Source organism: Pongo pygmaeus, chromosome Y, assembly GCF_028885625.2.
Source record: "Pongo pygmaeus isolate AG05252 chromosome Y, NHGRI_mPonPyg2-v2.0_pri, whole genome shotgun sequence".
In the NCBI taxonomy this organism is placed as follows: domain Eukaryota; kingdom Metazoa; phylum Chordata; class Mammalia; order Primates; family Hominidae; genus Pongo; species Pongo pygmaeus.
The window spans coordinates 31,856,829-31,871,934 of record NC_072397.2 but is presented as its reverse complement, the minus strand read 5'-3'; the positions used below and the strand labels follow the sequence as shown (position 1 = coordinate 31,871,934).

Below are 15,106 nucleotides of genomic sequence, written 5' to 3'. Positions count from 1 at the left end.
CGGTCTTGAACTTTCAACCTCAAGTGATTCATCTGCCTTGGCCTCCCAAAGTGCTGGGATTACAGACGTGAGCCACTATCCCCAGTATCAGATTTTGAAATAACCTGACTTAATGGAGATCTACCAACTGTGTGTCACCTCTCCACTGTGAGGTGTACACTTATTGGGATTGCACAGCTGCAAATAGATAGGTCTCCTCCAAACTTAAAGCTACAGATACATTTCAACAGCATTCCTGCAGATAGAAGCTACCCACTCTGAAACTTCTGTCCACTGAGGGCTTCAGAGATGTTTTAACAACCTACTTTTCCACTGAAGATGGTCACTATTGGTCCTGTCTTCACTGAGTGTTACACAGATGCAGGTATGTCCTGTTTTTGAAATGGAGTTACCTGCTTTCTTTCTCCTGAGAGCTGTACTTTCAACTCAATGAAGCATCTATTTACCTTGATTATTCTCCTGTTCTTCACATACCTCATTGTGCCTGGATATGTGTCAAGAACTCAGGACCCACTTAATGGTGAACCTGAAAGATTACTAATAGAAACAGGGCTGAAACACACAAACCCACACTTACCACATTCTTGGTTACAGGGATAAAACAAAAAGAGATAGAGGAGGTTCAGGTAAATTATGGTTGACTTATCAATTTAATTTTGATAAAATCATATGTACACTAAATTTTCAAAATATATCTTTAAAATACACAATTTATTTGGTGTGTAATTTTTAAACAATAGTAATATTCTAGCTGTCTTTCTTGGTCATTTTTGTTATTATTATCCTAACAGGAAAAGGTTAAAATTGTCACAGCAAAGAGAGGCACTGTATTCTTTGATCTCTTAAGGTGTCACTAACTTCTTAATATAAGAAGATTTATAATCTCTATAATCAAAATATAAAAGTGAAGTCATCTCTTTGATTTAAAAGTTCTCGAACGAAGCAATTGTCAAGTACATATTTTTATCCTTATGGATATTTTAAGGCAACTCTAAAGATTTTTTAAAAAACATGACAAGGGCACTGTTATCACACATAATACAAATTATTGTACAAGCTTGGGAAAAGGGGCAGAACCCTGTCTTTACAAAAAAAATACAAAAATTATTCAGGTGTCGTGATATCAGCCTGTAGTATCAGCTACTTGGAAAGATAAAATACCATTTCATTTATTAACGTTTGATATTTGTTTACACTTTCTTCATTATATTGTTCAAGTTAGAGTAGTGTATCGATGATGTCTTTTAGTTTGTAGAGTAACCTTTATCCTTGAGATTTTGTATAATAATCACCGCAAAAATCAACAATTTTCATCATCAAATAAACATTTTTATTATCAAATGAATATTTTAATCACTGACAAAAAAGTACTGCTTCCTATTCCCACAAGAAAATATGTTTATATGATATACTTATATACAAATACATAATATATAACTTTATATAATATACATATTTTTTTTGCAAGCCTGAATGTAATCTTATAATTTTTGAGTCTCTTACAAAAGTGATCAATAACACTTGGTCCGTTTTTAGATTTGAAAATGTTCAGTTAGGCCAGGCCTTGTCATGCACACTGATAGCCTTAGCACTTTGGGAAGCCAAGGCAGGTAGATTACCTGATCTCAGGAGTTAAAAAAAAGCCTGAGGAACATGCTGATATCCCATCATTACTAAGATGCGGTAGAATGGCTGAATGTAATGGTCTACACAAGTAGTCTTGTCTACCTGGGACACTGAGGTGAAAACAACCCCTGAGCTGAAAACATCCCCTGAGCTGGAATTGTGTTGCTGCTTTGCAGACTGAGTAATGAAGAGAACACATGCCACACACACACACACACACAAAACATGCACACACAACCATACACATACACACACAGAGAGAGGAAAAAAATGGCTTAATAACATCTTGATTTTTTTCCTTTGTTTCACTCATTTTATCAAGGCCACATTTGTGGCATGTATGGTAATAAAACACTGTCACACAACTTTTTATTATATAATGTAGTACATAGCTCTTTCTAGTTTGTAGAAGAAGCTGCACCCCTTCATAAGACTTTACTGTTCTTTCAAGAAGGTAGTTCTTAGATAGCTCAGAGACAGGAAAAAAAAGGGATCTTCTGATTTCTGGGCTGCCTTCTGTTTCACTCACAGCAGTTACCCTTCTATGTATTAGAATATTACTTAGATTTCTTTTAAAAGTCTTAGTGCACCAGTAATACACTGACTTCCCATTATATCTTTCAGTATAAGTTTCTAAATTTCATAGCTAAACTGTAAGCCTATGTTATGAGTATGATTTGCATATATAATTCTAATTTACCTATTTCAGTTCTTTATCCTCACATATCCCTCACTCTTGTTTTTTCTTGTCAACAATTTATTTTCATTACCTTTCTCTACTCAAAACATTTCTTTTTCTGCAAGCTAGTTAATATTTCTGTTCTTGTTCTTTGAAATTATTATAATACTTTGAGCTTCTGTTTTCAAAACTTTCACTCAAAAATTTATGTCTGTGTACATCTCTGTGTGATTATTTGCAACCATTTGGCACCAGCAACCGGTTTTGTGAAAGACAAGATTTCTCATGACCTGGGGTTGTGGAGACAGTTTTGGAAAGATTCAAGTGCCCTACATTATTTTTTCACTTTATTGCTGTTATTATTACATTATAATATTTAATGAAATAATTATACAACTCACCATAATGTAGAATCAGTGGGAGCCCTGAACTTATTTTCCTGCAGCTAGATAGTTTTCTCTGTAGGTGATGGGAGACAGTTATGGGTGATCAGTTTTTTGATTCTTATAAAGAGTACAAAAGCTAAATTTCTTGCATGTGCAGTTAATAGTTGTGCTCTCGCTTCTATAAAAGTCTGATGCTGCCACTGGTCTTACAGAAAGTGGACCTCAGGCAGTAATGGGCACCATACATAGTGGTTTAAATAGAGATACAGCTTCCGTACTTGTTCACCGCTCACCTGCGGATGTGTAGCCCAGTTCCTAACAAGACACAGATGAATACTGGTTGGGGAAACCCCAACTCAAGCCAAAGAGTTTGAGACCACAGTGAACTGGAATTGTGCCACACATTTTAGCTTCAGTGACAAAGAAAGAACCTGTCTTCACAGGAAAAAGAAGTAAAGAATACATTTTATAATTTGTATTTTAAATAATATCTTTTGATACAAACATGAGAAATCTTTTACAACTTTAAATGTGACATTAACAGTCATCAAAATGTTCTTGATTCTTGGGAGTAGGATATCAAATGGCAGGTGCAAATGCATATCATTGTAAAATGTGATAAAAAGTATGTTTTGTTCCGTTTTGAAAAAAAAATTATCTCATTGAACACAACCAGAAGACATTAGAAGTGTTTGTGCTCATCCACAAAATTAACTCCTGCTTTCTCTTTACTCTTTTAGTGGTATCAGAGAGGTAGTCAAGATGATAACTTGTTTAAAGGGAAATGTTACTGACAAAATAGAGTGACTAGGAAAAAAAAGTGATTCTTATTAGGTTAATAATTTTGGATGTAAAATAATCTCCCAGATTGTTTTCATCCCTACTCTAAAATAAATTGCGATTTAACGGTTGAATCTTGAAGAGTTGACAGAAGAAAGCATTTTTCTTTTCTACTATAGATATGTCTTGAAGCAAAAAAGTTCCTTAATTTTATGGAGTTACAATAAATTTTAACAACTACTTGTTGTTTCACAAACAGATTTCTTTCTTTAGGCCTAACCAGTTAATTTTATTTCTCTGCAATTTGATCGGGAGATGTAATGGTAAAATATATTTGAAGATATTATATGTTAAATAGCATGTATGTCTTTCTTGACCTTCATAACATCTCACCACTAAGCTGCCTGCATTATTTTGCACTTACCTGCCATTTAAATTGTGGTTTATTTTTAACATCACACTCCTTGCTATTTACACCTATGAGACTTGGAACAATTGCTTTTCACCCTACCTGCCACTCAATCCACACCTTTTAAATTAATTATGTATAGGTTTTACCTTTTTATAAGACAGACAGAACAGCCTTGCCAACAGGGTAAAGCCCCATCTCTACTATAAATATGAAAATTAGCCAGGCATGGTGGCAGATGCCTGTAATGCTAGCTACTGGAGAGGCTGAGACAAGTGAATCGCTTGAATCTGGGAGGTGTAGGTTGAATCTGGGAGGTGGAGGTTGCAGGGAGCCGAGATTCTGCCATTGCACTATAGCCTAGGTGAAGAGAGTGAAACTCTGTCATACAAAATGGACAGTGAGGATTAAACTTATTAATATGTGTGCAGCTCTTTAATGTATTACCTTGTCTTTAAGCACTATAAGTATTAGCTGCTATTATTATTGCTTACTATATTCTTTAGTTTATTCACACCAAATTCTGCTTAATCACATAAAAGAAAACATTAGAGAGGCAACACAGGTAGTAGTGGCTATATGGAACCACATAGCCATCAGTGTCTGTGTCAGTAATGTTTTCTGATGTGCAACAATTAAGAGACTTTACATACACAGGTTCTTCAAACAGAGATTTCTCTAAACATATAGTAAAATGTTTGAAAACAAAAACAATACTACAGTAAAAGGTAACAAATTTAAAAGCTATTAGATTATAACTGTCTACATAACATTTATATTTTATTAATGATTTATGCAAAGATAAAGTGAACTACACAGGAGGATGTGTGTGCATCATATTTACATACTACACCATTGTAAATCAGAAGCTTGAGCAGACACAAATTATAGTATTTGAGAGGGTTCTGGAGCCAATCCCCTACAGATACCAAAGGATTACTATATATAAATATTTTAAGCTTTGGTAAGAAAGTATGGCTTAAGTTAGTTATGGCATAATTACCCTAATGATGTTAATGATTATTTACTTTTTAAAATAAATTAAAAAGATTATAAACTTTAAAATTGTCATTAAATTGTTTTAATATTTGCTCAGGAAATGAGAACATTTGTACCTGTTCTCTGTTAATGGTATGTTAACACAATTAAGCACTTGCTATTTAAATAACTTTCTTTTGTTTCTGTGGCCAACACAAATGATTTGAGTATGACTAAAATAATGTGCAATTACATTCAGTGATTATTTTGAATTTCCTTGTGAGCTGGATATGGGACCTTATACAGCCACAGGCATTGCAAAGCTGGAACAGAATAATGTCAAATCAGAAAATCAGTTGATTCAACAGAAAGAGTAACCTGAAAATAAAACTACAAAGATCACAAAATGCAGACTTGTAGATGTGCCTGTACACAGTGGTCAAGCAAGCAGTGGGTATTATTATTCTTATATTATTCAAACAATAGGATGATGACTAAGATTCCTGATATAAATTTGATGATGAAGATTTAGCAGGATTTAAAATGGATGATGATCAAGAAATTTTAAAAATCAGTGTTTGGATGGAGAGTACATAAATATATTTGATCACATCCTGAATTGCATGTCATATAGATGGCAGAAGAGGTGGTAAAATGCTTATATACTTTTCAAACAATAAACAAATGGACATGAGAGATGAAGATGATCAGATGATAAGATATATATTATCTAATCATCTTATATAACTCATCACAGCATCATGTCACCAGCCTTTGAGAAAAGTGTGTAGTAACAAAATGTGACATTTATGCATAAATGAAAGCAACGAAGGTGAGAGTATTTGCAGTTTGTGAAAGAACTGCTTATATATAATGATGTTTATTTAAACCCTGGTCATGGTAAGCTTTTAGATTACCTTCTTAGCAATAAAAATAATGTATGCTTGGCTTGTAGGATTCTTTACAAGGCATTGACATGTGTTTAATACTTTTCTTCCGTTTTGTTTTAGCTTTTTTCATGGAATCATTAGCCTTAATTTATGTGAATGTGTAGCCTTTCTATTTTACTTATTTTAAAGTTAAAAAAAACTAAGATATCTGTACCTTAAAATAGTGGACCTTAATGTATGGAAATATGAAAAGCTTTTATTTATTACATGAATTATTATTTTTTACTCAAGCATGAGCTTGAAATGCGGGTTAGTGAAGTGGCAAGATAATCACAGAAAATTGTTCTTACCTAACAAAATATATATTAAGAAAGAGCTTGAAAATACAAATGTTTTTGACTGTATATATACTTTTAATTTAGAACAGAATTATTTTTCTGTCTGTGTCAAAATAAATGACTATAATTGGTATACAGTTTGCACCTATATTCCTCATTACCACTGGATTTTATTTTATTTACTTTATTTTTTATTTTTTATTTTTTATTTTTTTTTGTTCCAACTGAGGAAGCTATGTATGAGCTTTTTAACTTTTTCTTTTTTTAATTTTATTATTATTATACTTTAAGTTTTAGGGTACATGTGCACAATGTGCAGGTTAGTTACATATGTATACATGTGCCATGCTGGGCACCCATTAACTCGTCATTTAGCATTAGGTATATCTCCTAATGCTATCCCTCCCCCTTCTCTCCACCCCACAACAGTCCCCAGAGTGTGATGTTCCCCTTCCTGTGTCCATGTGTTCTCATTGTTCCATTCCCATCTATGAGTGAGAACATGCGGTGTTTGGTTTTTTGTCCTTGAGATAGTTTACTGAGAATGATGATTTCCAATTTCATCCATGTTCCTACAAAGGACATGAACTCATCATTTTTTATGGCTGCATAGTATTCCATGGTGTATATGTGCCACATTTTCTTAATCCAGTCTATCATTGTTGGACATTTGGGTTGGTTCCAAGTCTTTGCTATTGTGAATAGTGCCGCAGTAAACATACGTGTGCACGTGTCTTTATAGCAGCATGATTTATAGTCCTTTGGGTATATACCCAGTAATGGGATGGCTGGGTCAAATGGAATTTCTAGTTCTAGATCCCTGAGGAATCGCCACACTGACTTCCACAAGGGTTGAACTAGTTTACAGTCCCACCAACAGCGAAAATGTGTGCCTATTTCTCCACATCCTCTCCAGTCCCTGTTGTTTCCTGACTTTTTAATGATCGCCATTCTAACTGGTGTGAGATGGTATCTCATTGTGGTTTTGATTTGCATTTCTCTGATGGCCAGTGATGGTGAGCATTTTTTCATGTGTTTTTTGGCTGCATATATGTCTTCTTTTGAGAAGTGTCTGTTCATGTCCTTCGCCCACTTTTTGATGGGGTTGCTTTTTTTTTCTTGTAAATTTGTTAGAGTTCATTGTAGATTCTGGATATTAGCCCTTTGTCAGATAAGTAGGTTGCAAAAATTTTCTCCTATTTTGTAGGTTGCCTGTTCACTCTGATGGTAGTTTCTTTTGCTGTGCAGAAGCTCTTTAGTTTAATTAGATCCCATTTGTCAATTTTGGCTTTAGTTGACGTTGTTTTTGGTATTTTAGACATGAAGTCTTTATCCATGCCTATGTCCTGAATGGTAATGCCTAGGTTTTCTTCTAGGGTTTTTATGGGTTTAGGTTTAACGTTGAAGTCTTTAAACCATCTTGAATTGATTTTTGTATAAGGTGTAAGGAAGGGATCCAGTTTCAGCTTTCTACATATGGCTAGCCAGTATTCCTCATTACCACTGGATTTTACATTAAAAAAAATAGTTTGTGGTCCTGCCAGTGACTGGTATATGGCTTTGGATTTTATTCATAGGGAACTTATAATTGGTTTGGTTGTCTATTATACTGCTTTACATTTTTCTAACCATAAAAATATTATTTCAAATTTTAAATATACAATAAACATTTTTTCAGTAATTGTGAGAGAATTCTTAGCACAATTAAAATTGTCTAACCTAAATGTGTGTTTATTATGTAAAAATTGGCTCCTGCTCTAGTACATTTATATTACACCCTTTTCCACTTTGTCATTAAGTATGAAGCTTTACCTTTACTAGATAAAATATTAAGTGATAATTAAAAAGATACAGCATATTTTAGATGATATTTTTTCCTCATATTTGTAATTCCAATAATTTGGAAGGCCAAGGCAGAAAGAACGCTTGAGGCCAGGAGTTTTGAACCTGGTTTGGCAAAATGTGAAACACTATCTCCAAAAAAGCTTTTTAGAAAATAGGAAGATATCATGGCTCACACTGGTACCCTTGGCAATTTGGAAGTCCAAGGTGGGTGGATCGCTTCAGGCCTATAATTTGAGGCCAGCCTGAACAACATAGCAAGATTCTGTCTCTAAAAAAAATTAAAATAATTAAATAAATTGAATAATTATCTGAGCCTACTAGGCTTTTCCTGGAGAACCAACTAATGGGAGGCTGAAGCAGCAAGAACATGGGTATCAGAGGCTGTCACTAAGAAGATCAGACAGACATCTTATTCTTTTACATAGATAAGTGGATACAGCCTACTTTACATTTATGTTTTTCATATAAAATTGCTTATTTTCTTGCCTTTTGATGGCTAAAGGTAAGCTTCCAGTTTGGAGTCAGCGGACAACTTTAGCTGAGCCATCTCCCCCTGAATACACCACGGCATTCTTCCTCCCTAAACTGTCACCCATCTTAGCTCCCCAAAATGCTCAGCCACAATTTGACTTAGATGGTCCTACATTTAATGTGATTTTGTCTTCTGATCCTCCTATTATTAACTCCCTCTTTCCTCTACATCCATGTCCTGTCTTTTGCTGCTGTCTGTAATCATTCATCCTCTCACATCACAAAAGAAGTCGGTACTCCCTTCAGCTAGAGCAACATGAAAATTCCTGAGAAAAGCAAAAAAATTAAAAAATATTTTAAGTTTGCACTTTTTTAATTTAAAAAAACTGTCAAAATTGAGAAACCACAGGCATCTGGTAGGGGCACCTGTTTCATCTTCACAGAGTTTACCGATGTGAACATTTTTGTTACATAATGTGAACACGGAAAATTCTGAATTAAACAAGCACACACACAAAACACAAAACCTAAACTATATTAAACCAAGACAATCTTCTAACAATGACATCTCTTTCTAGTACGAGAGAACTGCCTCCTATAGTATGATAAATATCAATACTATATTTCCTTCTTCCACACATATTCAACACTTACCAATGCTAAGGAATTTGAATTTTAATATATCAACTGTCAACCATGAACATATAAAAATTCTTACTGTAAATGAGGCATGGTTATTTTATTCAATACTAAAATTACTTCGCAAATTCAAGTCCCGTTTTATAATGATGCCATTATTTTCATGGCACAAAGATTATTCCTTACAAAATCTATTCTTTAATAGAGATTTGGTTCTTGGAGCCAAATTTAAAAAAAATGCTGCTTAGACACACATACATATTTACTTTTCTTAAAACATTTTCTTGTTGTTATTATTTTTATTATTATTTTTTTAATCTCCCACTCTTAGGGATCCCCTTACAAGTAAGTCACCTGCTTTTAAAATCTCTTTCATCATTAACATTTGTCAGATATTTACAGACATACCAAATTAAACCATTAAATATTCTTCTGATATGACTGAAACATGTTTTGAAGAGATATGCATAAAAAAAGCTTTTCATTCTGAAATATAATCAGTTAGTTTTATTCATATTTGTCTTCACCTTAATTTTTGAAGGTAAGTTCCAAATAATATAAAATTACATTTGAGTGTACAATTGAAAGGAATTTAATATGTTTATGATGTCGTACAATCATCATCTATCACTAGTTCTTAAACATTTCTATAGCCCCACCAGAAACTCCATATCTGCTAAACAGTTCTTTTTATTTCCCAGCCCCTGACAACCCATAACCCACCATTTTATCTCTATGGCCGTGTCTTTTTACCACATAGGTTTTGCACTCCATCAGTTTTCAATCCAACATGCCACACTGGTTTTAAAATCGTTCATATTTCTTTTTCTTTTTCTTTCCTTTTTTTTTTTTTTTTGCAATTACTAGGCCCTATGCTGTCACATTAATGTAGTTATAGTGTGTGTGTCAGGAAGAACACTGGATTTATTTCAGGGATTGAGGACATTATTTTCTTATTTATTTAAATAATGCTGCAGGGAAGAGATTATTGCAGCTTACATTGTGTAAGTCAGCAGTCTATACTTTATTTTCACTGGATACATTTCTCAGACTGGGAAGGAAACCATTTGGGCTAGATTTTGTTGGTTGCTAGGAGACCAAAGTCCTCTTGTGATGTCATTGTTACTCAGCTTGGGAACCACTGTGATGGTCTAGATTACTTTACCTGCCTAGGCCTTCTGAGGCATCATTTGAAGCTGCAGTCTTGAAAACCATGCAGGCTGGAAGAGTATCTAAAGAAATATTTATTTGAGATGGCACATGTTTCTTCAGAAACTCAAGATGTTTCTCCCAAAGATGAATTAACTGGTTCAGAAGCCTCCACTAGTTCTCCAGTGTGTGAACACACCTTCCCTGGGGACTCAGACTTACGGTCAATGATTGAAGAAAATGCTTTTCAGGTTTTGTCACAAGGATCCTTGTTAAAAAGGCCACGTTACACAGTTTGTGTCTCTGAGCCAGATAAAGATGATGATTTTCTTTCTCTGAACTTTCCCAGGAAACTTTGGAAAATAGTTGAAAGTGACCAATTCAAGTCTATTTCATGGGCTGAGAATGGAACTTGCATAGTGATTAATGAAGAGCTTTTCAAGAAAGAAATTTTGGGAAAAAAGGCTCCTTACAGAATATTTCAAACTGATACTATCAAAAGTTTTCTTCGACAGCTCAACCTTTATGGATTTAGTAAAATTCAACAGAATTTTCAGAGATCTGCCTCTCTAGCCACGTTTCTGGCAGAAGAGAAAGAATCCTCTGTCTTAAGCAAGGTATTTAACATATTTCAGTTACCACTTTATGTAAAGTATATATGTAATTTTACTTTGTACATCAGTAAATATGTTAATACATGCAATAAGACCATATTTTGAAAATTATATAAAATATTAAGGTAGAATTTTTTTTGAAATTATTGTGTTCAGCTTGAGCATTAACCTTTTAGTGTTTTAAGAAATTTTGCTAACAACTTTGAATCTTACCAGTGAACTCCAAATCAGTGTACCAAAGCCACTTAATGAAATATTACTATTAATATATAACATGTTTTCACTTGAGGGCTTAACAACTTGAGTGGTTTTTCCCAACAAGCATGTTCTTAAAAATAATAAACAATGTTTATGAGTTATTTGATGACATTAAGTTTGTGTGGCAAAACAGAAATCTGATATTTTATGTGTTGCGTTTGTTATTTTCACTTGTCTCTTGGATTAAAATGGCACTGAATTACCTTTTTCTTTGGTTTTAGTTAAAGTTCTACTATAATCCAAATTTCAAGCGTGGCTATCCCCAACTTTTAGTAAGAGTGAAGAGAAGAATTGGTGTTAAAAATACTTCACCTATATCTACTTTATTTAATGAAGATTTCAACAAGAAGCATTTTAGAGCAGGGGCTAACATGGAGAATCATAATTCTGCCTTAGCTGCTGAAGCTACTGAAGAAAGTTTATTTTCAGCCTCTAAAAATTTAAATATGCCTCTAACCAGGGAATCTTCTGTCAGACAGATAATTGCAAATTCATCTGTCCCAATTAGAAGTGGTTTCCCTCCTCCTTCACCTTCAACCTCAGTTGGACCATCAGAACAAATTGCAACAGATCAACATGCTATTTTAAATCAGTTGACCACTATTCATATGCACTCTCATAGCACCTACAGCACCTACATGCAAGCAAGGGGCCACACTGTGAATTTTATTACAACCACAACTTCTCAATATCACATCATATCTCCCTTAAAAAATGGTTATTTTGGGCTGGTAGTGGAACCATCTGCTGTTCCCACACAATATCCTGTGGTACCAGTCAATCAGGCTCCATATTGTAACATGCTACCAGCAGGCAACCCGTGGTTGCAAATGCCTACGATAGCTGATAGATCAGCTGCCGCTCGTTCCAGGCCAGCTCTTCAACCATCACCACTGGACAAATATCACCCTAATTACAACTGATCTGCCATTAAAGGAGGATCAGATTATGCATGACAACAGAGACTAACATTTATATTGACAAAAAAACCCTAAAAATGTCTGCAATTGTCTTATTGAACAATAAAATTGCATGTTTACTTACATGTTTGCTTTTCCTTTATTTCTAAAAGTATGGTTAAGAATAAAATGGCATTTTGTTTCAGTGGCAGGCTATTGTACTACTTTTTACCAAAAATATATATAGGCTTTTTGATCATTTGAAAGGAAATTTGACATGTGCCTTTGTAAGTTAACTAATTTATTTCTCTAAAGAGGAAGAAATAATAAAGTCTTTGAGTCCATTTTCTGCTGAAACAACACAACGCCACTGCCTGGGTAATTTGTAAAGAAAACTTATTTTGCTCATTTTTCTGGAGGCAGGGAAGTCCAAGGGGCTGCATCTGGTGAGATCTTCTTTCCATGTTACAACATGGCAGGTTGGCCTCCTACGGTGAAGGGCAGGCTATGAACAGAAAATCGGGGCCAGACTCATCCTTTGATCCAAAGCCCACTCACAAAATAACTAACTTGTTCTCCATATGATACCATCAAGTCAGTCATGAGGTTGCACCCACATGGCTAATCACCTCTTAAAAATCCTACACTAGCACAATGGACACAGAATTTCAATGTGAAATTTGGAGGGGACATACCAAACAATGACAGCAGGCAAGGGAGAAGAAGCAACTGGAGTTAGGAAAAAATAGTAAGTGACTTCTCAAGTAGTCTGGCATAAATCAAATGAGGGCATAAATTTGGGTGGCACAAAGGGAATAAATGCACACATAAACACACACGAACACACAAACACACAGAGAAAATTTAGAGAATGGTTAACACATACTATATACTTCAGTATTTTCTCAATTACATTTCCCCAGTTATTTTAAACTTGGATTCTAGTTGGCAAAGATTGTCTTCATTGCCATTCATCCCTAGTGAACTCAGGGACCATGATCACAATTATTTGTGTCATCACTTGAATAAAGTTTACATCATATTATGCTCATGGATTGCATCACTGTCAGAACATTGTGGAATTTTACAGCTGGCATTAACAGTACATCTTTCTGATCTTACATCAAAGCATTGCAGCCTGTTTGTGCCTTTAATTACCTCCTTTTAGAGTCCACTTTTCATGTTTTCTCATGCACATTTCCTTGCTTCTGTTTTTTTTTTGTCTGTGACAGTCTTGCTGTGTTACCCCAGCTGGAGAGCAGTGGCATTATCTGAGCTCACTGATACCTCAGCCTCTGGGTTCAAGCAATTCTTGTGCCTCAATCTTTTGAGTAAGTAAAATTACATATGCCCAACATGCTGGGCTAGTTTTTGTACTTTTAGTACAAATGGGGTTTCACCATGTTGGCCAGGATTGTCTTGAACTCCTGGCCTCAGGTGATCCACCTACCATGGCCCCCAGAAGTACTAGGATTACAAGCTTGAGCCACCAAAGCCCACCTCTAATGCCGATTTTCAACACATTGATTTCATGCTCCATACAAACTCAGATTTAATTGCTTTTGTCAGGATTTATTAACTTTTAGATTCTGAGTCCAGATCATGAGCATGGCTGAACAAATCCCTTCCAGACCTGACATTTGTTTTCCTTTCAGCTTCATGTCTTTGTGTTTCACCACAGTCCAATTGGAGCGACATTCAGAGAACATCACTTTCAGTCATGCCCTTTACCATCTGGTAACTTGGGTCCCATTTTTACTTGGAGGTAAAAGGCTCTCTCCCTGTTTGCCTACTTAAGACTCATACAACACAGACATCACTCCTAGGAAGTGCTTCTTATTTATCACATTACTTTTCTTGTCTGTCTGTCTGTCTTGGACAACCAGCACTGATGTAATACAGTATCTGATACATATATTTATGTGTGTGTGTGTGTGTATATATATATATATATATATATATATATACATACAAATATATACACACATACGTATGTAAATTAGTCGATGTTGACTGTGGACTTACAACCATAAAATCTATTTTCATTGTCAAAAACAAACACTCTTTGTGTTGTGGCATTACTTGTTATTCTTCGTTCCTCACCACAACTTTTTGTAAAAGAGTACGTCACAGTATCCTTCACTAGAGATGCAATAATTTTGACTTACTGAGGCTAGCTAGTGTCCCTGCTTATCCCTTCGACTATCATGGTTTCTTTTTACATCTAGTTATGATTTTTCCCTGCTTCTTCTAAAAATTATTTTTCATCTTGTGCTTTGAATAGCAGGTCCTTGCCTGAAAGAACTAGCTGTATCCTTACCATTCCTTCCTTTATTTGCAGTAGAGATTCCTGGTTGTTGTGCTGAAATGGAATACACTGGGGATCCAGGTGCACAACTTTTCAGAAGCAGCATTCACTGTGGATTTGGTATATTATGCAGCTTTTGGTGTCACAGGCTAAGGTCTGACAAGATTCATCACTCAGTTTTCTGGGATAGCTGAAAATGAGTATGGAGTTGGACAGCCAGATTCCTCAGGATGCAAACCTAGTGGGGCCATCTAACCATATGCATATATTTTCAAGTTGTGCACAAGTAGAAAAAGTTTAGAATCCACCACCTAAAAAGGGAATCCTGATTTCCTTTCCTGGCAGACCATGACACAAGACAAATGTCATTTCACCTATATCCACATGCTATTAACTTTTTAGTTCTCAAACGGGGTTTTCAGAGGGTAGTGTGATAGCCATGGTCAAATGGTTAACATGAAGAATGTTTAAAAAAATATCCCAGCTAGGGGTGGTGGCTCAGGCTTGTAATCACAGCATTTTGGGAGGCCAAGATGGGTAGAAGACCTAAGGTCAAGGGATTGAGACCAACCTGCCCAACATGGTGAAACCCCATCATTTTCAAAATTCAAAAATTGTGAATCATTGTGATGGGTGCCTGTAATCCAAGCTAGTTAGGAAGCTGAGGCAGGAGAATTGCTTGAACCCAGGAGGCAGAGGTTGCAATAAGCTGAGATCCTCCTTTTGCACTCCAGCCTGAGTGACAGAGAAAGACTTCATCTCAAAAGAATCCACAACAATAAAAAGGCTAATGCTAGATACAATAAAAAATGAAAAGAATAACTTGGGTGAACAGGA

At 35.1% G+C, this 15,106-nt stretch overlaps 1 protein-coding gene across 3 annotated transcripts; it reads left to right on the top strand.

Annotated features, from left to right (window-relative positions):
• Positions 1-273: 273 nt before the first annotated feature.
• Positions 274-12,107, top strand: LOC129025837 (heat shock transcription factor, Y-linked). Of its 3 annotated transcripts, none has more exons than XM_063660925.1 (3): positions 274-364; positions 10,540-10,807; positions 11,284-12,107. In XM_063660925.1, exon 3 carries the CDS (start codon positions 11,434-11,436, stop codon positions 11,983-11,985), a length of 552 nt encoding a protein of 183 aa, XP_063516995.1. In that variant the 5' UTR covers positions 274-364; positions 10,540-10,807; positions 11,284-11,433; the 3' UTR covers positions 11,986-12,107. The 3 variants fall into 3 exon arrangements, with proteins under 3 accessions (XP_063516995.1, NP_001412288.1, NP_001412287.1); NM_001425359.1 differs by lacking the exon at positions 274-364 and adding an exon at positions 10,227-10,441; NM_001425358.1 differs by lacking the exon at positions 274-364 and having other exon boundaries at positions 10,227-10,807.
• Positions 12,108-15,106: the final 2,999 nt, after the last annotated feature.